This window comes from Heptranchias perlo, chromosome 18 (genome assembly GCF_035084215.1).
Source record: "Heptranchias perlo isolate sHepPer1 chromosome 18, sHepPer1.hap1, whole genome shotgun sequence".
Classification (NCBI taxonomy): domain Eukaryota; kingdom Metazoa; phylum Chordata; class Chondrichthyes; order Hexanchiformes; family Hexanchidae; genus Heptranchias; species Heptranchias perlo.
In genome coordinates this window covers 54,388,832-54,415,212 of record NC_090342.1, presented here as the reverse complement: position 1 = coordinate 54,415,212, position 26,381 = coordinate 54,388,832, and the positions used below count along the sequence as shown (strand labels likewise).

Sequence of the window (26,381 nt, the reverse complement as noted above, 5' to 3'; positions counted from 1 at the left end):
ATTATAGAAAGGATATTATTAAACTAGAAAGAGTGCAGAAAAGATTTACTAGGATGCTACCGGGACTTGATGGTTTGACTTATAGGGAGAGGTTAGACAGACTGGGACTTTTTTCCCCTGGAGAGTAGGAGGTTAAGGGGTGATCTTATAGAAGTCTATAAAATAATGAGGGGCATAGATAAGGTAGATAGTCAAAATCTTTTCCCAAAGGTAGGGGAGTCTATAACGAGGGGGCATAGATTTAAGGTGAGAGGTGAGAGATACAAAAGGGTCCAGAGGGGCAATTTTTTCACTCAAAGGGTGGTGAGTGTCTGGAACGAGCTGCCAGAGGCAGTAGTAGAGGCGGGTACAATTTTGTCTTTTAAAAAGCATTTGGACAGTTACATGGGTAAGATGGGTATAGAGGGATATGGGCCAAGTGCAGGCAATTGGGACTAGCTTAGTGGTATAAACTGGGCGACATGGACATGTTGTAACTTCTATGATTCTATGATTCAGTTGGCCTTGAGAAATAGGAATACCCAAATATTTGAGGATGCTCCATAAACTAAAAGATGCTAAATAGTAAGTTTCAAATCAACACAGAAGAATCTTGCAGAAGTAAAGTCATTTGGACAGATGTATATTTATTGTTTTGATAGAAACTCCAAATGTGCTGGGATAATGCTTTAAGCTTGATAAACTAAGGTACTAAAAAGGGGAGGGTTTTGCTCAACAGTGCATAATTGAGGAAATTTGAAGGAAGAAATATGCAGTTAGAAGAATGTTCACAGTTTAGAGCAGGTCATCCTACTTGGTTACTTATCACAAAGCCTGTATATAAAAATCTTGTAGCATTTTGGTCTTGCATGAACTGAATTTTGTAAATTAGTCAGAGCGGTGAACCATCAGTGCTTACGCTCCATAGATTTATACTAACCCACTAACTTACCAGGGACTTTACTGGGTGCACTTCCTTTAATAGGAAGCCATGATGTGGAGATGCCGGTGATGGACTGGGGTGGACAAATGTAAGGAATCTTACAAATTTATTTTAAAATCACAAGCTTTTGGAGATTATCCCCTTCGTCAGGTGATGAAAGCTTGTGATTTTAAAATAAATTTGTTGGACTATAACCTGGTGTTGTAAGATTCCTTACATTTAATAGGAAGCAAAGAGCCCAGCGTTAGTTCCAGCGAAGCTTGGACCCATGGGAGAAGCGAGAGGAGCACTCTCTCTTCGACCAATCAAATTGCAGCATTTTTGACACGCTGCAAAGAGTTTCTGCAGGCTTGGAACGTTAAATCCAGGAAATTAAAGGTATCACGTTAAAATCATTTGTAAAAACAGTAACAGACAGCGAAAAAAAGAAATAATCGAATCGAAAGAGACAGGAGGAAAAAGAAAAAAGTAAAAGTAAATGACCAAAAACTATTAAAATGAGTAATGAGACTCCACATTTCTAAAAGTTAATTTTTAGTTGTTTGGCAGTCATTAAGACTTACCTCACTGTTAAAACTTAGTTTAGTCCTGGTATTTTTAAACGTACCTGTATTGTGGTGATGTTAGTTACTTTCCAGCTGGGCAGATGAGCAATTTGTTGCTGGTCCATGGTTTCCACTGATTCCAGCAAGTGATATCGCCGACAAACCAAGAGAAGCAAGTTCCGGGTTTCCGCATTTCACAGCACGTGAGCGAATGCCGGAATTGCTCCTCGATTTCGCCAACACCAACAGTGAGCGCTGTGGGGCTCACTGTTCTTTTCTAAGCAATTTCTGGGCCAATATTTCTACAATGTTAAATGCAAGGATTTCGGTTCAGCATTTAAAACAGACATAGAATACAGTTTGGTTCCCATCATAATTTGGAATGTTAACTCAAACAAAAGAGATTGTTGTGTAAATCTCAAGCCTTTCACACCATGGTGATGAAATAGTCCCTGGTTGACACCCAAGATGCCAACATCAAAACAGTTTGTTTATGAAAGTTTCTGTAGCTTTAAAACAATGGAAAGATCCCAGGGGCTGATGAGTTGAAATGGAGAGTCAACCCTCCAAGGCTATTAGCAAAGATGGTTTTCATTCAATGCTGCTAACCAACCATTCTGCCTTGTTTTTTTTTTAAAACAATGAATGACAAGTCAGTCATTTCCCCACAATTTTAAAGGTGGTCCCAATCTGAACCTGCAGTGATTGACAGCTCTGCAGGATAATTCCCCCCCCCCACCCAAAGATTTAAGCACACTGGAGGACTCTACGGCAAATTTTACCTTTCAGCGGTGGTGGAAAACTAGCAATAACCGATCAGTTGTCGATTATACAACCCGCTGATTTTCCATTCCATTGAAGTTAATTGGAAGGAAAATCAGGAGGGGTGTACATCGGGCGGCCAATCCACTACCATCGCCAGTTTTTCTCCACCGCCCAATGTTAAAATTGGCTCTTCTATTTCTCGTGTTCGCTTAGGCACAGAAATGGGTGAGAGATTTCAAGCAACCTGTAACAAAAGACAGCATCAGTTAACTTGGGAGTAGCCAGCTTGTTATTTTTATGGAATGAGAAATATGAGAATTTGACATATTACACTTTGAAAACAGTATTCTGTTAATTCATGTATGTTATAGAAAATAAACCACTTTGTTGCTTTGCAGTTATGCCTCATCTGGATAAAAATGCTTTACAGTATGCCTCCCGTAAAGACAGAACGTAGATGGCAACATGTGCAATATTACAGGAGCTGGTATACATAGCAAATATTTTGTTTCAATTCCTGCGGTCAGGGAATCATTTACATAGATATTGCAAAGTAAAAGGGTGCACCCTGGGTCATAGGGGAAGTCTGCTTACCTAAATGGTGAACCAAAGGGAATATGTAGGTAAGACCCACCACTCAGCTGCTTATCATGGCTCTTGCCTATAAAAAGCTATATACCACTACTAGAGGTCAAGAACTAACACACGACAGAGAAAAACAGTTATAGCAGTTAAACTGATCAGAGGTTATATATTTTTCTATTAAAGTCATCCAAAACATGAACTTAAACAGGGACAGCATGAGGCATGACTGTTATTTCACTATATAAAATGAAAGAAGCCAAAGGATCATAATCCTTGAAATCAAGTCGTGAGTAATACTATGAAAAATTGATCCCAGCCAATGCTGTTATTGCGGATCTCAAAACAAGTTATTGTCTGGTTTGCGATGTTTAGCAATAGTGTTACCATTGACTACTATAGAAATAGCAAAATAAAAAGTTATCAGCAAGGCCACTGATTTACAATTTTGATCGAAAAAAAATGCAATTAGAGAATTTGATTCCTGAAGTACTGACAAAACTTGCAGAATCCCATTTAATGAAAACCGTATCTGACTTACTTAGTCACCATAAGCCAGTGGCTTTGATTATCAGTAATACTTTGACTTCTGCCCTGTGTAGTCCTTGATATCTCTCAAATTAGATGAGTTAAATGGCATTTCAACACACACACCCTGCACCTTGTCCACAATGGTGGCTGAGCTGCGTCTAGTGTTTTTTTAAAAATCATTCTGTTTACATAGGATGACTCAAAAGCCAAATTAGCCAACACAAATAAAAACTTGAGAAACAAATCCCGATTCCAATCCATTAATCCAATAAAAGCAAACTTTGAGTAGTTCCATAGTAAACATCTATAACATTATTTTGCTGGACAGCAGTTGTAGAACTGTAATTTAATTCCACAGACCACAAGGCACATACAATGAGCACAAGATTTCCCACTGAGTCTAGGGTCAACATGTCACAATCCTTTATTTTGACAATTTTCTCCTCAACAGAGAGTGGAGAGCAGTCTTGAGGATGTTGGGCGCAGGGAAAGCAATTAAAATAGTAGTAAATAAGAGAGGTTCTACGATTCTGTCGCTCCCTCCTTCCCTGCCACCCCCCCCCCCCCCCCCAAGATCCTGGTGACCACTCTCAAAAAAGGACACCACCCTCTCCCTCCCTGCCAAGACTGTAGGTCAGAGCCCTGAATGGGAGGTGCTCCAAGGCAAAAGGTTCCTAAATAGACCACCATCTCATTTTCAACCTGGTGCCACAGAAGGAGATGGTGATGAGATCACATGGGTTGAGAAGTACCAACTGGGGAACTACCTCCACAAACCAATGCAGACACCGATGTTTATTAGATAAATTCATATTTGGTTCAACTAGTCTGACACAATCCTGTTGCAATGTTGACTGCAATATAGCGCATGGTGTCAATTGGCACAAAAGTGAATACCAGGGTGACATGGACAGGCAGTTCTCGTGTAGTGCAAGCCCCCTCCAGGGCTAAGAAAATCAACACCAGCCTCTCCTGGTGTGGTAGGACCAGTTGGATGGTTTTGTGCTGACAGATGGTTATATTTAAATTTATTAGTTGCTGTGTCACCCATCTGTGTGGAGCTTGAGCAGTTCTCAGCACTGACATGATCTGGACCTTTCATCCGGTGCCCAGTTGACTTCTACTTCTGCTTCTTTTCTCGTCTCTCATTCATAATATTAGCAATATAGTTCTGGCAGGTGTGGAGAGAGAAACCAAAACAAATACAACAGGTTGAAATATCCACATTGAGGCATTCATCATAGCCATCAATAATAATAAAGCCCAGACTGGACTTGAAATGGTTCAATCCTTTCTGCTGGATAGCAGACAATTCGATCCGTTAGAGCTCATTATTCTGGCACATAACTACTGGTGCTAGCCAACTCCACACTTTTTCAGTGCTGCAGTTGGTTTTCTCCATTTAATTATTCAAGCTCCATTTTTTTTGGTTTTTAAATTTTGTAAGGCCCCTCATTAGTGTTATTCTCCCCATTCTTACTCAAATATCTTAATCTCCTTCGTTCTGCTCAATATATTTACAGACAATATGTCACCACAGCTTACATTGTATTGAGGAGTTTGATCAATAGCAAGTAATTTTCTCCAGATTTGATGTAGGTTCTTAGTCATGCAAGTGGCATAAAGCAGCCCCAATGCATACAGATTCTTGGTAACCTTGTGATACATGGCAACACAAAGGTCTAGAAACTGATTTGGCTGGATAAAAATCCAGACATTTTGAGTCACAAAAAAAGACTAAATATAAAACCACATCAAATAATTAATTCATAACTACTCATTAGCTTGTTCTCAGTTATAAAGGCAAAGTTAGAGCTTCTTCAGACTGAATGGACCCAGTAACATCCTCACAACTAGGAAATGGATCTTGAATAATCTGGACAGTTGGTCCTCCCTTGTGCAAATACAATCAAAAATACCCAAATTCCAAACAATCATTTTCAGAATGCAAGTATGGAAATATATTGCATTGTTTTAAGTTTTCTCATAAAACACAATTTTATCAAAGCAAACACATTTTGTTCATCTTGTTGACCCAGTTACACTTAAGTGAGCAATAGTCTAGTTATTACATAGAAATACTTAGAAACTACAACATGGAAACAGACCATTCGGCCCAACCAGTCAGTGTTGGCATTTACCCTCCAGACAAGCAAATAGTTCTAACCACATTTACCCACCCGGTTCCCGTATCCCTTCAACCCCTTTTCCTTCATCCACCTATCCAATCCAATCTGGAATGTTGACAAAGTTAATAGGTTTGTCAGCAAAATTGAAGTCCATGGAATAAAAGGGGCAACAGCAGCATGGATATGAAATTGGCTAAGTGACAGGAAACAGAGAGTAGTGGTGAATGGTTATTTTTCAGACTGGAGGAAGGTATTCAGTGGTGCTCCCCAGGGGTCGGTACTAGTACCACTGCTTTTTTTGATATATATTAATGCCTTGGACTTGGGTGCACAGGGCACAATTTCAAAATTTGCAGATGACACAAAACTTGGAAGTGTAGTAAACAGTGAGGAGGTTAGTAATAGACTTCAAGAGGACATAGACAGGCTGGTGGAATGGACGGACACGTGGCAGATGAAATTTGTGGCAGATGAAATTTATCGCAGAGAAGTGCGAAGTGATACATTTTGGCAGAAAGAATGAGGAGAGGCAATATAAACTAAATGGTACGATTCTAAAGGGGGTGCGGGAACAGAGAGATCTGTGGGCATATGTGCACAAATCTCTGAAGGTGGCAGGACAGGTTGAGAAAGCGGCTATAAAAGCTTACAGGATCCTGGGCTTTATAAATCGAGGCATAGAGTACAAAAGCAAGGAAGTTATGTTGAACCTTTATAAAACACTGGTTCGGCCACAGCTGGAGTATTGTGACCAATTCTGGGCACCGCACTTTAGAAAAAATGCGAAGGCCTTAGAGAGGGTTCAGAAAAGATTTGCTGGAATGATTCCAGAGATGAGGGACTTCAGTTACGTGGATAGACTGGAGAAGCTGGGGTTGTTCTCCTTAGAGCAGGGAAGGTTAAGAGCAGATTTGATAAGTGTTCAAAATCATGAAGGGTTTAGATAAAGTAAATAAAGAGATACTGTTCCCATTGGCGGAAGGGACGAGAACCAGAGAACACAAATTTAAGGTGACTGGCAAAAGAACCAAAGGCAACATGAGGAAAAACTTTTTTTATGCAGTGAGTAGTTATGATCTGGATTGCGCTGCCTGAAAAGGTGGTGGAAGCAGATTCAATCGTGGCTTTCAAAAAGGAATTGGATAAATACTTAAGGGGAAAAAAATTTGCAGGGCTACGGAGAAAGAGCAGGGGAATGGGACTAACTGGATTGCTCTTACAAAGAGCTGGCACAAGCTCGATGGGCCGAATGGTTGCAGCACAGAAGGAGGCCATTCTATGAACCACTAACCCTGGAACTGAATTCCACAGCTTCACAACTCAAGAACTTTCTTCTGCTCTCTGTTCTAAACCTCTTAGATACAAGATTAAATGTATGACCTCTCGTTCTAGACCCCTCAACTGCTGGAAATATAAGGTTTGCATTGGTACTATGGAGGGGAAACAACATGTGACTCGCTATATGTGAGATCCAAACATCAAAGGAGCTTCAGAGGCTTCATGTCAATTAATGGCGATACAGGCAGCCCACTGATCCACTGCAGGAATCCTGTCCCAACTCTGGTCCAACTTTTCCAGTAAGCCTCACTCCTCAGCAGTTTCAGTACGCAAAAAAATGGAATAGAGACTTAATTGCCTTTAGAACGAGGAGCTTTAAAGAATTTGAAGATCTGTTGAATGATGCTGAAGACATGAAAAACACTAGCTTGTTTAACACTGGCAGGTTTTACTGCCATTAAAAAAAGCTTGCATTTATATAGCATCGTATCACGTATCTCAGAAACATCGCAAAGCACCCCATCTACAATTAACTAATAAATACAGCAACCATTTTGCAAGTAAGATATCAGAGAAAGCAACACGATGAAAGCAACCAGTCAACCTGCTTTTTTGGTGGCATCAGGTAAGGGAAGAATGTTGGACAGATCAACGGGAAATTTGGATGTGAAACTCGGGGATAAACCAACCAACTCTGCACCTCAAAGAATATCTACCAGTGGTAACTTGGGTTGTCACCTTAGTCAGGATGTGGAGATGCCGGTGATGGACTGGGGTTGACAATTGTAAACAATTTTACAACACCAAGTTATAGTCCAGCAATTTTATTTTAAATTCACAAGCTTTCGGAAGCTACCTCCTTCCTCACCTGAGGAAGGAGGTAGCCTCCGAAAGCTTGTGAATTTAAAATAAAATTGCTGGACTATAACTTGGTGGTGTAAAATTGTTTACAATTGTCACCTTAGTCAGGCACAGACTTGGACTTGGTACAATCCCTGGCTGCGAGCTCTTGTTTAGGGACGATGCCAATCGCACGGCACACCACCGCCGGATGCCAGGAGGTTCCTCATCACCTTCCAGATGAGACCGTGCACCCGGATCCTATCCAGACTATCGTACACCACAACTCCCAAGGACCAGGAAGGGGAGGGGAGACAAACTTTTGGAGTCTGATTGACAGATTTCAGAAATGTTTCCAGACAGTCCCACCATTGAAAGTAGTATCACGCAATCTTCAATCCCTTTCTCGGCCAAGCCAAGCCAAGCCAACCTTGAAGAACTGGCAAAACTCAACTCCAGCTCTGGCGATCCGCGATACCGAGCTCAACACACAAGGGGATTAAACCAGTGGAATTAACCCGGGCCCGAGTTTGCCCAAAGCCCCTGTCAACAGTGAGGTCCTACCGTCGTGTAAAAGGCCTCGCAATTTCCTGGCGAGAGATTCAGCTCACTGAGCTTGGTATCCCAATGGAGGGGGTCCGTGCTATCGCTGTCCAGCACTTCCATAACGATCGCTCGGTTACACCGTCCGTCAAGCGCCGACCGGCTGCCGCTTGCCCGTGTTGTTCTCGCACCGGCCGGAAGCGCACAGGGAACTCTAACTGACAGCTGCGTCAACCAATCAGTCACCGGGCAGCGTCCGAAAATCCTTTTTCCATTGGCGGCGGGTTCAGGCCAATCAGCTAGAGCCACTTCGCCTTCTCGTTGCGGCTCCCGCCCCCTTGCTCCGCCCGTCAGCCGGTTTTACAATGCGGTCGGAGCGCGCACGCGCAGTCCTTGCTCCGCCCGTCAGCCGGTTTTACAATGCGGTCGGAGCGCGCACGCGCAGTCCTTGCTCCGCCCGTCAGCCGGTTTTACAATGCGGTCGGAGCGCGCACGCGCAGTCCTTGCTCCGCCCGTCAGCCGGTTTTACAATGCGGTCGGAGCGCGCACGCGCAGTCCTTGCTCCGCCCGTCAGCCGGTTTTACAATGCGGTCGGAGCGCGCACGCGCAGTCCTTGCTCCGCCCGTCAGCCGGTTTTAAAATGAAGTCGGAGCGAGTTTCGGACGCGCCGCGCGCTGGGTGTCGAGTTAACGGTGGTGGCGCGCGGACCCAGGTGGGGAGTCCCGACTGAAGGGCTTGTCGTCAGTATTTTACCGAGGGAATGCCTCACAGACATAAAAAAAAAAGACCAAGAGACTTCTCCGTGGAGTTCGATGAACAAATTCCTGAGTTAGAGGTGGGCTGTTTACCGTTGAGGCAAGTGGGTGATATAGCACAAACACGTAAGTAAACTTGTGCTGAAGGTCGAACGCTTGTGCTAGCCAGGCTCGCGTTGAAATCATGGAGAGAGAGAGAGAGAGAGAAAGAGCGGAGGGAGGCAAGAGAGAATGAGACAAAGGGAAGGTGGAGGGAGGCGTTACAGAGAAAAATGGGGATGGGCGGTGGGAAGATAAAAGGAAGGGGCCGGAGCTGGGGAGGAGCGAGAGAGAGAGAGGGGAGGAGGATTGGGCAGAGGAAAGGGAATGGAGAAATGAGGAGACAAAAGTATAGGGACTTGAGCTAGATAACTCCAGTAAAGACCTAGTACTCACACAGATAGTGAGTGGAATAACCTCACTGAATTGCATCGTTACATTGAATCTGCGGCACAGAAACAGGCCATTTGGCCCATCTGGTCTCTGCCGATATTTATGCTGCACACGAACCTCCTCCCACCCTATTTCATCTAAACCTATCGACATAGCCTTCTATTCCCCACCTCGTGTTTATCTAGCTTCCCCTTAAATGCATCTATGCTGTTTGCCTCAACCACTCCTTGTGGTATTGCGTTCCAGATTCTTACCACTTTTTGGGTAAAGAGGTTTCTCACGAATTCCCTATTGGATTTATTGGTGACTATTTTACATTTATGACCTCTAGTTTTGGACTCTGCCCACATGTGGAAACATTTTCTCTATGTCTACCCTATCAAACCCTTTCAATATCTTAAAGACCTCTATCAGACACCCCACAGCCTTCTCTTTTCTAGAGAAAAAAGCCCCAGCCTGAAGCCTTTCCTGATAAGTGTATCCTCTCAATTGGTATCATCCTTGTGAATCTTTTTTGCATCTTCTCCAATGCCTCCATTGCCTTTCTATAATACAGAGACCAGGACTGTACACAGTACTCAGTGTGGTATAACATAACTTTTCTGCTTTTCAATTCTGTCTCTAGAAATGAGCCCCAGTGCTTGATTTGCCTTTTTTATGGCCTTATTAAACTGCGTCGCTACTTTGTGATTTGTGTATCTCTACTCCTAGATCCCTTTGCTCCTCTATCCCATTTAGACTCTTATTTTCCAAACAGAATGTGGCATCCTTATTCTTCCTACCAAAATGCACCAACTCACACCTATCTATATTAAAATTCATTTGCCAATAACATGCCCATTCTGCAAGTTTATTATTGCCCTCTTGCATTTCGAAGCATTCTTCCTTTGTATTAACTACACCCCCCAATTTGATGTCGTCTGCAAGTTTTGAAATTGTACTTGTGATTCCCGAATCCAAATTGTTAATATAAATTGTGAACAACAGTGGTCCCAGCACCGATCCCTGTAGGACACCACTTCCCACCTTTTGCCAATCAGAGTAGCTACCCTTAACTACTACTCTTTGTTTTCTGTTTTGTGGCCACCTTGCTATCCATTCTGCTACCAGTCCCCTGACTCCACAAGCTCTGACCTTAGTCATGAGTCTACAATACAGTACCTTATCGAAGGCCTTTTGAAAATCCAAATATATTGCATCTGCTACGTTACCCTTGTCAACTCTTTGTTACTTCAAAGCATTCAATAAGGTTGGTCAAACATGACCTTCCCTTCTGAAATCCGTGCAGACTATTCTTTATTATATTTTTGTTCGCTAGATGTCTTTCTTTTACATCTTTGAGTAAAGATTCCACTATCTTTCCTACTACTGACATTAAGCTAACTGTTGTTTAGTTCTCTGGACTTGTTCTATCTCCCTATTTAAATATAGGAATAACATTAGCTGTCTGCCAATCCTCTGGCCCTGAATCCTTTTCTAATGAATTTTTATATATGTAAAAGTGCCTCTGCTATCGATTCCCTAACTTGTTTTATTAATCGAGAATGCAATCTATCTGGACCAGGGGTTTTATCCTCTCCAATTTTGAGTGGTTTATCAATTATCTCCCCCTTTTCTATCTTAAATGTTTTTATATTTTTTTAATCTCTTCTAATGTCCTGCCCACCTTGTTAGTCTCCCTGATGAATACTGAGGCAAAGTAACTATTCAGTATTTCTGCCATTTTTCTGTCATTATCTGAGAGTTTATCAAGTGCATCCCTTAATGCCCTATCCCTGTTGTGATCTTTCTTTTGTTATTTATGTGTCCCTAGAATACTATTTCTTTTTATATTCCTTGATAATTAAATTTTGTAGTTCCTTTTTGCTTTCCTAATTGTTCAGTAGAAAATTTTTAGTTGATCAGAGAGAGCTGGCATGGATTTGTAAAGAGTCATTATTTTGTCTTTCATTAGTATAGCTACCCCACCCTTCCCCGTCTTCCTTATCTATCCTTTCTAAATACATTATATCCTGCAATATTTAACTGCCAGTCCTGTTTCTATGTAGCCATGTTTCAATTATCCCTACCACATCTGGCTCCTTACTATGAATTATTGCCTCTAGTTCCACCATTTTGTTTTGGATGCTGTAAATCATGCCTGATGAACCTGATTGAATTTTTTGAAGAGGTGACTGAAGTAGTGGACAGGGGAATGTCTATGCATGTTCTTTATATGGACTTCCAGAAGGCATTCGATAAAGTCCCTCATAAGAGACTGTTTGCTAAAGTTGAAACTCATGGAATTGATGGCAAATTATTGACGGCAAATTATTGACCTGGTTAGGAAATTGGCTGAGCGGCAGGAGACAGAGTAGGGATAATGGGCAGGTACTCAAATTGGCAGGATTTGACTAGTGGTGTCCTACAGGGATTTGTGTTTGGGCCTCAACTATTCACTATTTATTAGTTACTTAGATGATGGGATAGAGAGCCACATATCCAAGTTTGCCAATGACACAAAGATAGGCAACATTGTAAGCAGTGTTGATGGAAGCATAAAATTAGAGCGGTATTAATAGATTAAGTGAATGGACAAAACTGTGGCAGATGGATTTCAATGTAGGCAAGTGTGAGGTCATCCACTTTGGACCTAAAAAGGATAGATCAGAGTGCTTTCTAAATGGTGAAAAGCTCGAAACAATGGAGGTCCAAAGAGACTTGGGGTTCATGTACATAGATCATTAAAATGTCATGGATACAGAAAATAATCAAAAAGGCTAATGGAATGGTGGCCTTTATACCTAGAGGCCTAGAATACAAGGGGGTAGAAGTTATGCTACAGCTATACAAAGCCCTAGTTAGACCACCCCTGGAGCTTTGCGTTCAGTTCTTTGCACCGCACTTTAGGATGGATGTGTTGGCCTTGGAGGGAGTGCAGCGTAGATTTACTAGAATGACACCTGGACTCCAGGGGTTAAACTACGAGGAGAGGTTACACAAACTAGGATTGTATTCCCTGGAATTTAGAAGATTAAGGGGTGATTTGATCCAAGTTTTCAAGATATTAAGGGGAACTGATAGGGTAGATAGAGAGAAACTATTTCAGCTGGTTGGGAAGTCTAGGACTAGGGAAGATAGCCTAAAAATTAGAGCCAGGACATTCAGGAGTGAAGTTAGGAAACATTTCTACATGCAAAGGGTGGTAGAAGTTTGGAACTCTCTTCAGCAAACAACAGTTGATGCTAGCTCGATTGTTAATTTTAAATCTGAGGTTGATAGATTTTTGTTAACCAAAGGTATTAAGGGATATGGGGCTAAGATGGGTATATGGAGTTAGGTCACAGATCAGCCATGATCTCATTGAATGGCGGAACAGGTTTGAGGGGCTAAATGGCCTATCCCTGTTCCTATGTTCTTTTGACTTCTTTCGACTTCTTTCTTAACTCTTTGTATTCCCTTTTGTCATCCTCCTTTATTGTCTATGTGCTTAGAGTATGCCTTTTCCTTTAATTTCAATTTTACCCTGATCTCTTTATTCACCCATGGTGTTTCATTGTTGGCTAGTTTGTTTGTGCTTTTTAGAGAAATATATTTCTCCTGAACTCTCTTGATCACTGTTTTGAATATTTCCCACTGCTGTTCTGTCTCTGTCAATTTTTTTTTTCCAATTTACCTTCTCTAATCCATTCACATCCTTTCAAAATTAGCTTTTTTCCAAACTATTACTTTGGTCTTTGTCTTACTTATGTCTTTCTCAATTATTATTTTAAATGTTATGTTATGATTGCTATCTGGTTCATTTCCCATTACCAGATCTAGCAGTGATTCCTCTCTTGGGCTTCTCGCATACTGGTTAAGAAAGGAGTCCTGTACACACTGTAAAAACTCCATTCCCTTTTCCCCTTCCGATATCTCGTGCCAGTTTATTTGGGGGTAGTTGAAATCTCCCATGGTTATTATTTAATGTTTTTTTACTCATTTCATACATTTGTCTACATATTTCATCCTCCACCCACCTTCCACTATTGGGTGGTCTGTAGAATATGCCTATTAACATGATCGATCCCTTCTTATCCTTTGTCTCAATCCACATGGATTCTGTTTCTACCTTATTGTTACTTATGTCCCTTTTCTCTATTGCCATTATTTTGTCTTTCATTAGTACAGCTACCCCACCCTTCCCCGTCTTCCTTACCTATCCTTTCTAAATACATTATATCCTGCAATATTTAACTGCCAGTCCTGTTTCTATGTAGCCATGTTTCAATGATCCCTACCACATCTGGCTCCTTATTATGAATTATCGCCTCTAGTTCCACCATTTTGTTTTGGATGCTGTGCACATTGCTGTACAGGCAATTTAATTTATTTTTAGCAATTGTTCCCCATACTTTATTTTTAACAATTGTTTTGTACTTATGTCCCATAACTGCAATTGTTCCCTGACTGTTACCCTTATTCCTTACCTTGGTTTGACCTTTACCCTCATTTCCTATTTCTTTTTTCTTCAGACTTATGTTACCTTCACCAGATCCCTCCCCCACCCCCCCCCCCCCCCCCCCGCCATCTTACTAAAGTCCTCCTGACAGCCCTATTTATCCTTTCCGCTAGGACACTGGTCCCATTTCGGTTCAGGTGGAGTCCGTCCCAACGGCACAGCCCCTCCCTGTCCCAGTGAAATAGAACCCCTCTTTCCCACACAAGTCTTTCAGCCACACATTCACCTTCCTGACCTGTTTATCCCTATGCCAATTAGAACGTGGCTCGGTTAGTAATCCCAATATTACAACCAGTGAGGTCCTGTTTTTTAATTTAGTTCCTAACTTCTGATATTCTCTTTTCTTGCCTATGTCATTGGTCCCAACATGGTCCAGGACAGCTGGATCCTCCCCCTCCCTTTCTAAGTTCCATTCCAGTTGCTCCGAGATATCGTTTAATCTTGCACCAGGTAGGCACATATCCTCCTGGGCACTTGGTCACGACTGTAGAGGACACTACCTATTCCCCATCCCACTCAAATGACAGAAGATGTGCCAGATAGTGTTCACGCCCAGGCTGCCAGAGAAAAATTGGGCAAGATGAAAACTCTGGCAGGACCATCTGATGATTCCCGCCCCCCCACAAGAAGGTTCAAGAGAGCCCCAATCCCAATAGAGACTCAGCAGCTAGCCACCCTACTTACTCCTCCTACTGGGGAAGCAATAAGAAAGGCAACTAGACTAGATTTGAGAAGAAACACACCACACATCACCAAGGAGAGCCACCAAGGTATCCAGTACTCAGAGGTTGCCAGAGGAGGGCCTGATAGTTTATTTGGTAGCTAATGCCTGTGCAAGCACTGAGTGTGGCCTTGCAGAAGCCGAAGAGGAGGCATCCAATTTTTTCAAACCACTGTTTTTGCAGACAGCACGTGACTTGCCAGATAAGTGCCCCAATCAAAGGGGGGCAGATACTCTGTGCCATTATTTCTAGGCATTATTTGCTTGCACTTCTTTTCAACTTGGTTGAGAGTTTAGTTCTGATGGTGCTGAATAGGAAGCAACAGATCAAACGATGGGCATCCGTGGTAGTTGAGTTAGTGCCAAGGACAATATTGATGAAGGTGTGTGAATCACTGCATGTGTGCACATGAGTTAATTGGGTGCCTCGGGTACTTGGGTGAAGGTCTCTCGATAAGAGCCTGGTGTGCTACTCTTGCTGCCTGCAAAGCTATTTCAGTGGGGATATATTGAGGGTTATTGTCATTGTCTTAGTCTGCCCTTGACTGTCGAAGAACCTCCTCTTCCACCTGCTCTATTGTTAGGTCTCTCTGGATGGCAAAGTTGTGCAGCAGAGCATAATGACCTAGGAGATCTGTGTAGGCATCAGAAAAACTGCTCTGAGATGCTGACGGTTTGCTAAATAATGATCCTGGTGGCACCAAGGACCTCGTATCTGCATTCACCTGGCGTTCCTGGTTGTCACGAGCACGGGTAGCCTTTGTTTCCTAAAAGCCATCCTTCCAATCTACCTTCCCTTTCAAATAACCCCAGGCATAGAGGGTTGTCTTAAAATAAAGGAATCATGCCCACTGCCTAGGAAATGGGCAATCACCTCCGTGATTCTGTTTACTGGTCATAGACTACCTGGACGTTGATGAAATAGAAGTTCTTGGGGCTCGTGGCATTATGTGGAGGTGTCTGGATAGGCATATGGTGCCATCAATAACTTTAGGGAATTCTTGATGCAGATAAACTGAAATACCCTCTCATTCTGCTGTGGTTTTTCCATGGAGGAAAGTGTCGAAGGTACTTCTTTGGTGAACAACAATCAGTGATGTGTTTGATGCACCTGTGTACTGCGAATAGACTGGTGTTGGATATGCCCCTGTAAATAGTTTACAAGAAGCTGGAGATATAAACATTCATTGCTGTGGTTACCTTCACAGGCATTGACAATGCATAATTGTTGTCAAAGTCTGCATGTTAGATTCTGACATACAATACAACTCAGTCACTGGCTGTCTATGGAAGGAGAACCTACAAAAGTAATTGTCCTCAGGCATTCTCAGATAGGTGTGCCTGGGTTTGCACACATTGTGTACAAGTGAACCTCTAAAAATGCAAATAAAGAGGAACACTCAATCCAATCCTTATTTTAAGAATTTAGGTTGCAGCAATGAAAAATCCACCAGTTTTAAGGACTTTCTAAAAGGCTAGAATGTGCCTGCCTTTTATCTCCAATTTTATACGAGCAAACTGAGTGCACAGCACAATCTGGGTAAGAAGACAGGGCAGTCTCATCTTCAAAAGTAATTGCCTTTCATTTTTTTAGCATTTTAACTAAGCTCTTGCTAATTTTATGTGAGAATGCTTTAGGTTGGTCTGAAGGGCCAGCTAGAAGATTGGATACTGTGCTAATCAAGTGGGGATCTGACAAAAGGAATTTCCCATCCAAGTTTCCAGTCCCCATGCACATTCCATGCAAGTGGGATTGATCCAACCAGCTGGAACACCTACCTTCAGGGAATGTCATGAAACTCATTGGGGCATTGGAAATTATGATAACAGCTTAGTGATTTTCACTACGGTCTTTGAACGTTGTAGTCTCAAATTAAACTTCAGAACACATGAATCTAAACCCTTTATAAACTAAAAGGACTGCAGGAACAGAGAGACCTGGGGGTATATGTGCACAGGTCATTGAAGGTAGCAGGGCAGGTTGAGGAAGTGGTTAAAAAAGCATACGGGATCCTGGCCTTTATAAATAGAGGCATAGAGTGAGTACAAGAGTGAAGATGTTGTGATGAAACTTTATAAAACACTGGTTCGGCCACAACTGGAGTATTGTGTTCAGTTCTGGGCACCGCACTTTAGGAAGGATGTGAAGGCCTTAGAGAAGGTGCAGAAAAGATTTACTAGAATGATTCCAGGGATGAGGGACCTCAGTTATGTGGATAGACTGGAAAAGATGGGATTGTTCTCCTTAGAACAGAGAACGTTGAGAGGAGATTTGATGGAAGTGTTCAAAATCATGAAGGGTCTAGACAGAGTAAATAAAGAAAAACTGTTCCCACTGGCGGAAGGGTCGCGAACCAGAGGACACAGGTTTAAGGTGATTGGCAAAAGAACCAAAGGCGACAGGAGCAAAAACTTTTATACGCAGCGAGTGGTTAGGGTCTGGAATGCACTGCCTGAAAGGGTGGTGGAAGCAGGGTCAATTGTGGCTTTCAAAAAGGAATTAGATAGGTACCTGAAGGAGAAAAAATTTGCAGGGCTACAGGGAAAGAGCGGGGGAGTGGGACCAGCTGGATTGCTCTTGCAGAGAGCCAGCGCAGGCTTGATAGACTGAATGGCCGCCTCCTGTGGCGTTATAATTCCACGATGACAACCTTTCTATTCTGCTCCTCTTCCCCGCCCCGCCCCACCTTCGACTGTCTCCTGCTCCACGGTACCATGGTTAGCATGCTGGCTGTCCTCCCTCCAGCCTACATCTTAGTCCTCACAGGTAAAAAGTACATTGTACCTGTTGGATTGTCCAGTGTCTGCGGGACCTGCTTCCCTACTTCCCCTTGGTTCCCCTTAACAAGCTGATTTATGTGTCGGAGTGTCTCTAACTCGCACTCCAGCTCAAGACATTTACTGCAGATGTGGCAGTCTCACTGTCCACAAACTCCCAACTATCACAGTCCTGACACCTAGCCTGCACGGCCATTTCTAATTTTTATTTATTTATTAGTATTAATTTAATTCCAGAACTAATATAAACACTTAAGGTCTAGAAAATATTTAGTAGATGGATTTTAGCTTGATTTTAAATTAATTAGTAATTCTGAATATTTGTTTATTTAACTATTGATTTATATTTTATAGTTAAAAATAGTGTGTATAGTAAATTAAAGACTTAGTTTAATTTCCTTGGGTTCCAGAGCTCCCCACTCTGTGCTGACTGTGACTTCACCTTTCGAGATTTTTCCCTGGGTTGGTTCAACTGCTCTGGTTTCCTGCTCTTTTTAACTGTTAGTTTAGCTTTAAGGCTATTTAACTGTTTAGCTAAACACTAGAGACACTAACCAGCCACTAAAGACTTACACTGACTTACCCTTGGCACTCCTCTGTGATGTCACTTTTTGACTTGTTTTTATTGATTCCTCTCACTGCTCCCTCTTTATGTTCTGGGCCTTCTCTCTCGCCGCTGCCGCTTTATGTCCACCATTAACCAAACTACTTACTTGGTTAAGGGTGGACTACCGTACCATAAAGGCATGTCGCTGCCTGCCACCCGGCCCCAATTTCTCTCTGCTGCACCAATCATCTGATTTTATAATGCTTTTGCGATTTCCAAAAGGATGTTTTCATTCATGTCCTGTTAATCAGTCATTGAAAGGGAAGGATAGGTTCTGACCCCATTAACCCTGTCTGTCTGCCTGTGTCTCTCTCTGGAGAGCATGGGAGATTTGAGTTTCATAGTAGGCATAGTACATTCGGCCCATCGTGCTTCAGCCGGCTTTGAAAGAGCTATCCAATTAGTCCCGTTCCCCATAGCCCTGTAAATTTTTTCCCTTCAAGTATTTATCTAGTTCCTTTTTGGAAGTTACTATTGAATCTGCTTCCGCCACTTTTTCAGGCAGATCACCATAACTTGCTGCGTTTTTTTTAAAAAAGGTTTCCTCATGTCACGTCTGACTCTTTTGCCAATCACCTTATATCTATGTCCTCTGGTTACCAATCCTTCTGCCACTGGAAACAGTTTCTGCTTATTTACTCTGTCAAAACCATTCATGATTTTGAACATCTCTATCAAATCTCCCCCTAACCTCCTCTGTCCTAAGGAGAACAACCCCAGCTTCTCCAGTCTCTCAACATAACTGAAGTACTGCATCCCTGGTATCGTTCTAGTGAATCTCTTCTGCACCCTCTCTAATGCCTTAATATCCTTCCTAAAGTGTGGTGCCCAGAATTTTTTTTATCACTCATTCATGGGATGTGGGTGTCCCTGCAAGGCCAGCACTTATTGCCCTAATTGCCCTTGAAGTTGGTGATGAGCCACCTGAGTCTGTGGGGTGAAGGTACTCAGACAGTGCTGTTAGGTAGGGAGTTCCAGGATTTTGACCCAGCCACGATGAAGGAACGGTGATATATTTCCATGTCAGAATGGTGTGTGACTTGGAGGGGAATGTGCAGGTGGTGGTTTTCTCATGTGCCTGCTGCCCTTGTCCTTCTAGGTGGTAGAGGTCGGGGGTTTGGGAGGTGCTATCGAAGAAGCCTTGGTGAGTTGCTGCAGTGCATCTTTTAGATGGTACACACTGCAGCCATAGTGGTGCGCCAGGGGTGGAGGGAGTGAATGTTTAAGGTGGTGGATGGGATGCCAATCAAGCGGGTTGCTTTGTCCTGGATAGTGTCGTGCTTCTTGTGTTGTTGGAGCTGCACTGATCCAGACAAGTGGAGAGTATTCCATCGCACTCCTGACTTGTGCCTTGTAGATGGTGGAAAGGCTCTGGGGAGTCAGGAGGTGAGTCATTCGCTGCAGAATGCCCAGCCTCTGACATGCTTTTGTAGCCACAGTATTTATGTGGCTGGTTCAGTTAAGTTTCTGGTCAGTGGTGACCCCCAGGATATTGATGGTGGGGGATTCGGCGATGGTAATGCCGTTGAATGTCAAGGGGAGGTGGTTAGACTCTCTTGTTGGAGATGGTCATTGCCTGGCACTTGTCTGGTACGAATGTTACTTGCCACTTATCAGCCCAAGCCTGGATGTTGTCCAGGCCTTGCTGCATGCAGGCACGGACTGCTTCATTATCTGAGGGGTTGCGAATGGAACTGAACACTATGCAATCATCAGCATACATCCCCACTTCTGACCTTATGATGGAGGGAAGGTCATTGATGAAGCAGCTGAAGATGGGCCTAGGACACTGCCCTAGGCCCTGAGGAACTCCTGCAGCAATGTCCTGGGGCTGAGATGATTGGCCTCCAACAACTATTACCATCGTCCTTTCTGCAAGGTATGACTTAGATACTGGAGAGTTTTCCCCCGATTCCCATAGACTTCAATTGGTGCCACATTCGGTCAAATGCTCCCTTGATGTCAAGGGCAGTCACTCTCACCTCACCTCTGGAATTCAACTCCTTTGTCCATGTTTGGCCCAAGGCTGTAATGAGGTCTAGAGCCACGTGGTCCTGGCGGAACCCAAACTGAGCATCAGTGAGCAGGTTATTGGTGAGTAAGTGCCGCTTGATAGTACAGTCGACAACACCTTCCATCGCTTTGCTGATGATTGAAAGTAGACTGATGGGGTGGTAATTGGCTGGATTGGATTTGTACTGCTTTTTGTGGACAGGACATACCTGGGCAATTTTCCACATTGTCGGGTAGATGCCAGTGCTGTAGCTGTTACTGGAACATCTTGGCTAGAGGCGTGGCTAGTTCTGGAGCACAAGTCTTCAGCACTACAGCCAGGATGTTGTTGGGGCCCATAACCTTTGTTGTATCCAGTGCACTCAGCCATTTCTTGATATCATGTGGAGTGAATCAAATTGGCTAAAGACTGACTTCTGTGATGGTGGGGATCTCGGGAGGAGGCCGAGATGGATCATCCACTCGGCACTTCTGGTTGAAGATAGTTATAAATGCATCAACCTTGCCTTTTGCATTCACGTGCTGGGCTCTGCCATCATTGGGGATGTTCATGGAGCCTCCTCCTCCCGTTAGTTGTTTAATTGCCCACCACCATTCACGACTGGATGTGGCAGGACTGCAGAGCTTTGATCTGATTCATTGGTTGTGGGATCGCTTAGCTCTGTCTATAGCATGCTGCTTCTGCTGTTTAGCATGCATGTAGTCCTGAGTTGTAGCTTCACCAGGTTGGCACCTCATTTTTATATATGCCTGGTGCTGCTCCTGGCATGCTCTTCTACATTTCTCATTGAACCAGGATTGATCCCCTGGCTTGTTGGTAATGGTAGAGTGAGGAATATGCTGGGCCATGAGGTTACAGACTGTGGTGGAATACAATTCTGCTGCTGATGGCCTACAGCGCCTCATGGATGCTCAGTTTTGAGTGGCTAGATCTGTTATGAATTTATCCCATTCAGCACAGTGGTAGTGCCACACAACACGATGGCCGGTGCCCTCAGTGTGAAAACGGGAGTTCGTCTCCACAAGGACTGTTTGGTAGTCACTCCTACCAGTACTGTCATGGACAGATGCATGTGTGACAGGTCGATTGGTGAGGATGAGGTCAAGAAGGTTTTTCCTTCGTGTTGGTTCTCTCGCCACCTGCCGCAGGCCAAGTCTGGCAGCTATGTCCTATATGTCCTTCAGGTCAGCTCAGTCAGTAGTGGTGCTACCGAGCCACTCTTGGTGATCGACATTGAAGTCCCCCACCCAAAGTACATTCTGTGCTCTTGCTGCCCTCAGTGCTTCCTCCAAGTGGTGCTCAACATGGAGGAGGACTGATTCATCAGCTGAGGGAGGGCGGTAGGTGGTAATCAGCAGGAGGTTTTGTTGCCCATGTTTGACCTGATGCCATGAGATTTCATGGGGTCCAGAGTTAACGTTGAGGACTCCCAGGGCCACTCCTTGTGACTGTATACCACTGTACCGGGTCTGTCTTGCAGATAGGACAGGACATACCCAGGGATGGTGATGGAGGAGTCTGGGACATTGGCTGAAAGGTATGATTCCGTGAGTATGGCTATGTCAGGCTGTTGCTTGACTAGTCTGTAGGACAGTTCTCCCAATTTTGGCACAAGTCCCCAGATGTTAGTGAAGAGGACTTTACAGGGTCGAACATTTAAGGAATGAATGCATGAATTGCAACAATTATACATTCCTTTCTGGTGCAAAAACACCAAAGGAAAAGCCGCCCAACAAAAGAAATTAAGGATAGTATAAGATCCAAAGAGGAGTCATATAAAGTTGCCAGAAAAAGTGGCAAGCCAGAGGATTGGGAGCAGTTTAGAATTCAGCAAAAAAGGACCAAGAGATTGGTTAAGAGGGGGAAAAGTATGAGAGTAAACTTGCAAGGAATGTAAAAGTGGACTGTAAAAGCTTCAACAAGTATGTAAAAAGAAAAAGATTAGTGAAGGCAAACATAGGTCCCTTACAGTCAGAAATGGGAGAATGTATAATGGGGAACAAGGAAATTGCAGAGCAATTAAACAAATACTTTGGTTCTGTCTTCACAAAAGAGGACACAAATAACTTCCCAGAAATGCTAGGGAGCCAAGGGACAAGTGAGAAGGTGGAATTAAAGGAAATTAGTATTGGTAAAAAAAATAGTGCTGGAAAATTAATGGGACTGAAAGCCGATAAATCCCCAGGGCCTTGTACGCTGCATTCCAGAGTACTAAAAGAGGTAGCCATGGAAATAGTGGATGCAATTGTTGTCATCTACCAAAATTCTATAGATTATGGAACAGTTCCTGCAGATTAGAGGGTGGCAAATGTAACCCCACTATTTAAAAAAGGAGGGAGAGAGAAAACACGGAACTACAGACCGGTTAGCCTAACATCAGTAGTAGGGAAAATGCTAGAGTCTATTATAAAAGATGTGATAACAGGACACTTAGAAAATATCAAGGGATTAGACAAAGTCAACATGGATTTACGAAAGGGAAATCATGTTTGACAAACCTACTGGAGTTTTTTGAGGATGTAACTGGTAGAATAGATAAGGGAGAACCAGTGGATGTGCTTTATTTGAATTTTTAGAAGGCCTTTGATAAAGTCCCACATAAGAGGTTAGTGTGCAAAATTAAAGCACATGGGATTGGTGGTAATATACTGGCATGGATTGAAAATTGGTTAACAGACAGGAAACAGAGAGTAGGAATAAATGGATCTTTTTCGGGTTGGCACGCAGTGACTAGTGGGGTACCGCAGGGATCAGTGCTTGGGTCCCAGCTATTCACAATATATATCAATGATTTGGATGAGGGAAACAAATGTAATATTTCCAAGTTTGCTGATGACACAAAACTAGGTGGGATCGTGAGATGTGAGGAGGATGCAAAGGGGCTTCAAGGCGATTTAGATAAGTTGAGTGAGTGGGCAAATACATGGCAGATGCAGTATAATGCGGATAAATGTGAAGTTATCCACTTCGGAAGGAAAAACAGAAAGGCAGAGTATTATTTAAATGGTGATAAATTGGGAAATGATGTACAAAGGGACCTGGGTGTTCTTGTACACCAGTCACTGAAAGCAAACATGCAGGTGCAGCAAGCAGTTAGGAAGGCAAATGGTATGTTGGCCTTCATTGCAAGAGGATTTGAGTACAGGAGCAAGGATGCCTTACTGCAGTTATGCAGGGCCTTGGTGAGACCACAGTTTTGGTCTCCTTACCTAAGAAAGAATATACTTGCCATAGAGGGAGTGCAGCGAAGATTCACCAGACTGATTCCTGGGATGGCAGGACTGTCGTACGAGGAGAGATTGGGTCAACTCGGCCTGTATTCACTCGAGTTTAGAAGAATGAGAAGGGATCTCATTGAAACATATAAAAATTCTGACAGGGCGAGACAGACCTGATGCAGGGAGGATGTTTCCCCTGGCTGGGGGGTCCAGAACGAGGGGTCACAGTCTCAGGATACGGGGTAGGACATTTCGGACTGAGATGAGGAGAAATTTCTTCACTCAGAGGGTGGTGAACCTGTGGAATTCTCCACCACAGAAGGCTGTGGAGGCCAAGTCATTGAATATATTTAAGAAGCAGCTAGATAGATTTCTAGACACAAAAGGCATCAAGGGGAGAGCGGGAATATGGTATTGAGATAAAGGATCAGCCATGATCATATTGAATGGCGGAGCAGGCCATTCGGCCCTTTTTTTATGTTTCTATGTTGACTGGCCTTGCTTTGCCTTTGTCCTGTCCGGTGCTTACTGGTTTGATGCCCCGTTCAGTTTTATTCTCATTATGTCTTTTTGTAGTGGGATTGTACAACTGAGTGGCTTGCTCGGCCATTTCAGAGGGCACTTAAGGATCAACCACACTGCTGTGGGTCTGGAGTCACATAGAGGCCAGACTGGGTAAGGATGGCAGGTTTCCTTCCCTAAGAACCAGATGGGTTTCTACAAGCCAGTAGTTTCATGGTCACCATTATCAATACTAGATTTTTATTCCAGATTTTTTATTTTAATTAACTGAATTTAAATTCCCCAGCTGCCGTGGCAGGATTTGAACTAATGTCTCTGGATTATTAGTCCAGGCCTCTGGATTACCATTCCAATAACATAACCACTATGCTACCGTAATTGAACACAATACTCCAGCTGAGGCCTACTAGTGTTTTATAAAGGTTTAGCATAACTTCCTTGCTTTTGTACTCTATGCCTCTAATGATAAAGGCCAGGATCCCATATGCTTTTTTAACAGCCTTCTCAACTTGTCCTGCCAGCTTCAAAGATTTGTGTATGTGCACCCCAGATGTCTCTGTTGCTGCATCGCCTATAAAATTGTACCATTTAGTTTATATTGCCTTTCCTCATTCTTCCTACCAAAATGTATCACTTCACACTTCTGTGTAAAATTTCATCTGCCATGTGTCTGCCCATTTCACCAGTCTGTTTATGTCCCCCTGAAGTCTGTTACTATCCTCCACGTTGTATACTACATTTCCGAGTTTCTTGTCATCTGCGAACTTAAAATTACACCTTCTACACCCACATCCGGGTCATTAATATATATCAAAAAGAGCAGTGGTCTAATACTGACCACTGGGGAACACCACTGTATACTTCCCTCCAGTTTGAAAAACAACCCTTCACCACTACTCTCTGCTTTCTGTCCCCTAGTCAATTTTTTATCCACGCTGCCACTGTCCCTTTAATCCTAAGGGCTTTAATTTTGCTAACAAGTCTATTATGTGGTGCTTTATCAAATTTGCTGATAATTGCCCCATCAGTAACCTTGGATGCCTGTGGAAAGAGTCCTGATTGGTCCCTTGCTGCCTGTCAATATTGTTGTTTACTGCAAAATGTTTGAAGTTATAAATTAGATTTTAATCATTCAAAATACTGGCAATTCCAGAGAAGGGACAGGATTAAGTTATGACAATAGCTGCTTCCAATGCAAAGTAAACTGCCTATATAAAACAGCTACCGTGAAGATAAGATGAATCAACCATGAATACATGACTAAGTACTTTATAAATACATTTAAATACATTTAGTTACATAACTTAGTCAAACAATTTGAAACTAAAAGCATAAATTCAATGTATTTTGATTTGACAAATTTTCATGGTTATAATGCACCATTGGTACCGTCTGCACTTTTTGCTTTGTGTCAGGGCAGAACAAACTTGGTACGGCATGCTAAGTGACTAGTTTTGATCACTGGATAACAACGGAAGATTTCACAAACATAAAATGTGTAATGATCACTTGGGCAATGTTGAAATCTGACTAGATTTTTCAGGAGCAAAGGAATGGGTGAACAAGTTAGTTACCAACACACAAAGCAGGTACCAATAGGAAAAGATCACTAAATTGGCTTCATCTTGAATAGTCGACTTTATAACCACATTATCAAGATTATAACTACGTTTTAGAGGTGATGAAAGTGCCATATCAAACCATAAAGGTTTCTTCAATAAATTCTTGAACTTAGGCACAGGATCATACTTCTAAGTTTATAACCCCATGGGTAATCTTAAGGGACACCTAAATAATTTATCAGCACAGGCACAGAATAAAGTATTCAGCTTTGCTGCAAAATGATTTCTTTTTATCTGCTCAAAGAAATCCAACGGGCTGACTATTTTCTATGTGTAATGGATTGAATACCAGATGAAAGTCCTCATCAGCTGTTCATCCTTGGGTATGTACATCCTTGGATTATATCAATGGGACAGTTTGAGATTCTCTGCTGCATCTGGAAGAGATGGTGAAACTTTGGGAAATCTTGTTACTTTTAAATGAGCATGGTTGGGATATAATTAAAATGCATGATCAAGATTATGAAAAATATCTAGATATGATTGTGGTGTACTGACCAGAGCTGTATCAGTCAATACTAAAGTATATCTTGTACACTGCTATGCTCATATTTGGTGCTGGTTGAGACAGTTTCAAAAAAAATACAAGAAACCTTTTTTTTGGAATTCTAAAACAGTTGTGTTTTTATTGAGAGTTCTGGACACTTTCAGAATGCACAAAATATTTGCAAGTGAAGCTGAGCAGCTAAGTGGGAAGTTGGAAAATATATGCATGAACTCTGCGCAGCATTACCCAGAAGCACTCTTCAAGCAAGGTAGACAACTGCCAACTGTTCAAGGCAACTCGGTTGATATTTACTTGGATGGTCCAAGAAGACATTTCGACCATACCCCATTCTGTAGCTTAAGCTACAATTCATAGAATGATTACAGCATAGAAGGAGGCCATTCGGCCCATCCAGCCCGTACCAGCTCTTTGTAAGAGCAATCCAGTTACTCCCACTCCCCGTCGCCCTGCAAATTTTTTCCCTTCAAGTATTTATCCAATTCCTTTTTGAAAGCTACAATTGAATCTGCTTCCAGCAACCTTTCAGGCAGCACATTCCAGATCATAACTTGCTACATAAAGTTTATCCTCATGTTGCGTTATGGTTCTT

The 26,381-nt window shown here is 42.8% G+C and overlaps 1 protein-coding gene and 1 long non-coding RNA gene across 6 annotated transcripts in view; one reads left to right on the top strand and one right to left on the bottom strand.

Moving 5' to 3' along the window:
* creb3l2 (cAMP responsive element binding protein 3-like 2) overlaps positions 1 to 8,342 on the bottom strand; it is a 76,579-nt gene extending 68,237 nt beyond the window's left edge. For both annotated transcript variants that reach the window (XM_067999922.1, XM_067999923.1), the window contains exon 1: positions 8,157 to 8,342. In XM_067999922.1, coding sequence (XP_067856023.1) covers positions 8,157 to 8,258 — 102 coding nt within the window. In that variant the 5' untranslated portion in view covers positions 8,259 to 8,342. The remainder of the gene's footprint in view (positions 1 to 8,156) is intronic.
* A 427-nt stretch (positions 8,343 to 8,769) lies between these two features.
* Positions 8,770 to 26,381, top strand: part of LOC137334873 (uncharacterized) — an 87,901-nt gene continuing 70,289 nt past the window's right edge. For all 4 annotated transcript variants that reach the window (XR_010966264.1, XR_010966262.1, XR_010966265.1 and 1 more), the window contains exon 1: positions 8,770 to 9,016. This is a non-coding gene — a long non-coding RNA (uncharacterized lncRNA). The remainder of the gene's footprint in view (positions 9,017 to 26,381) is intronic.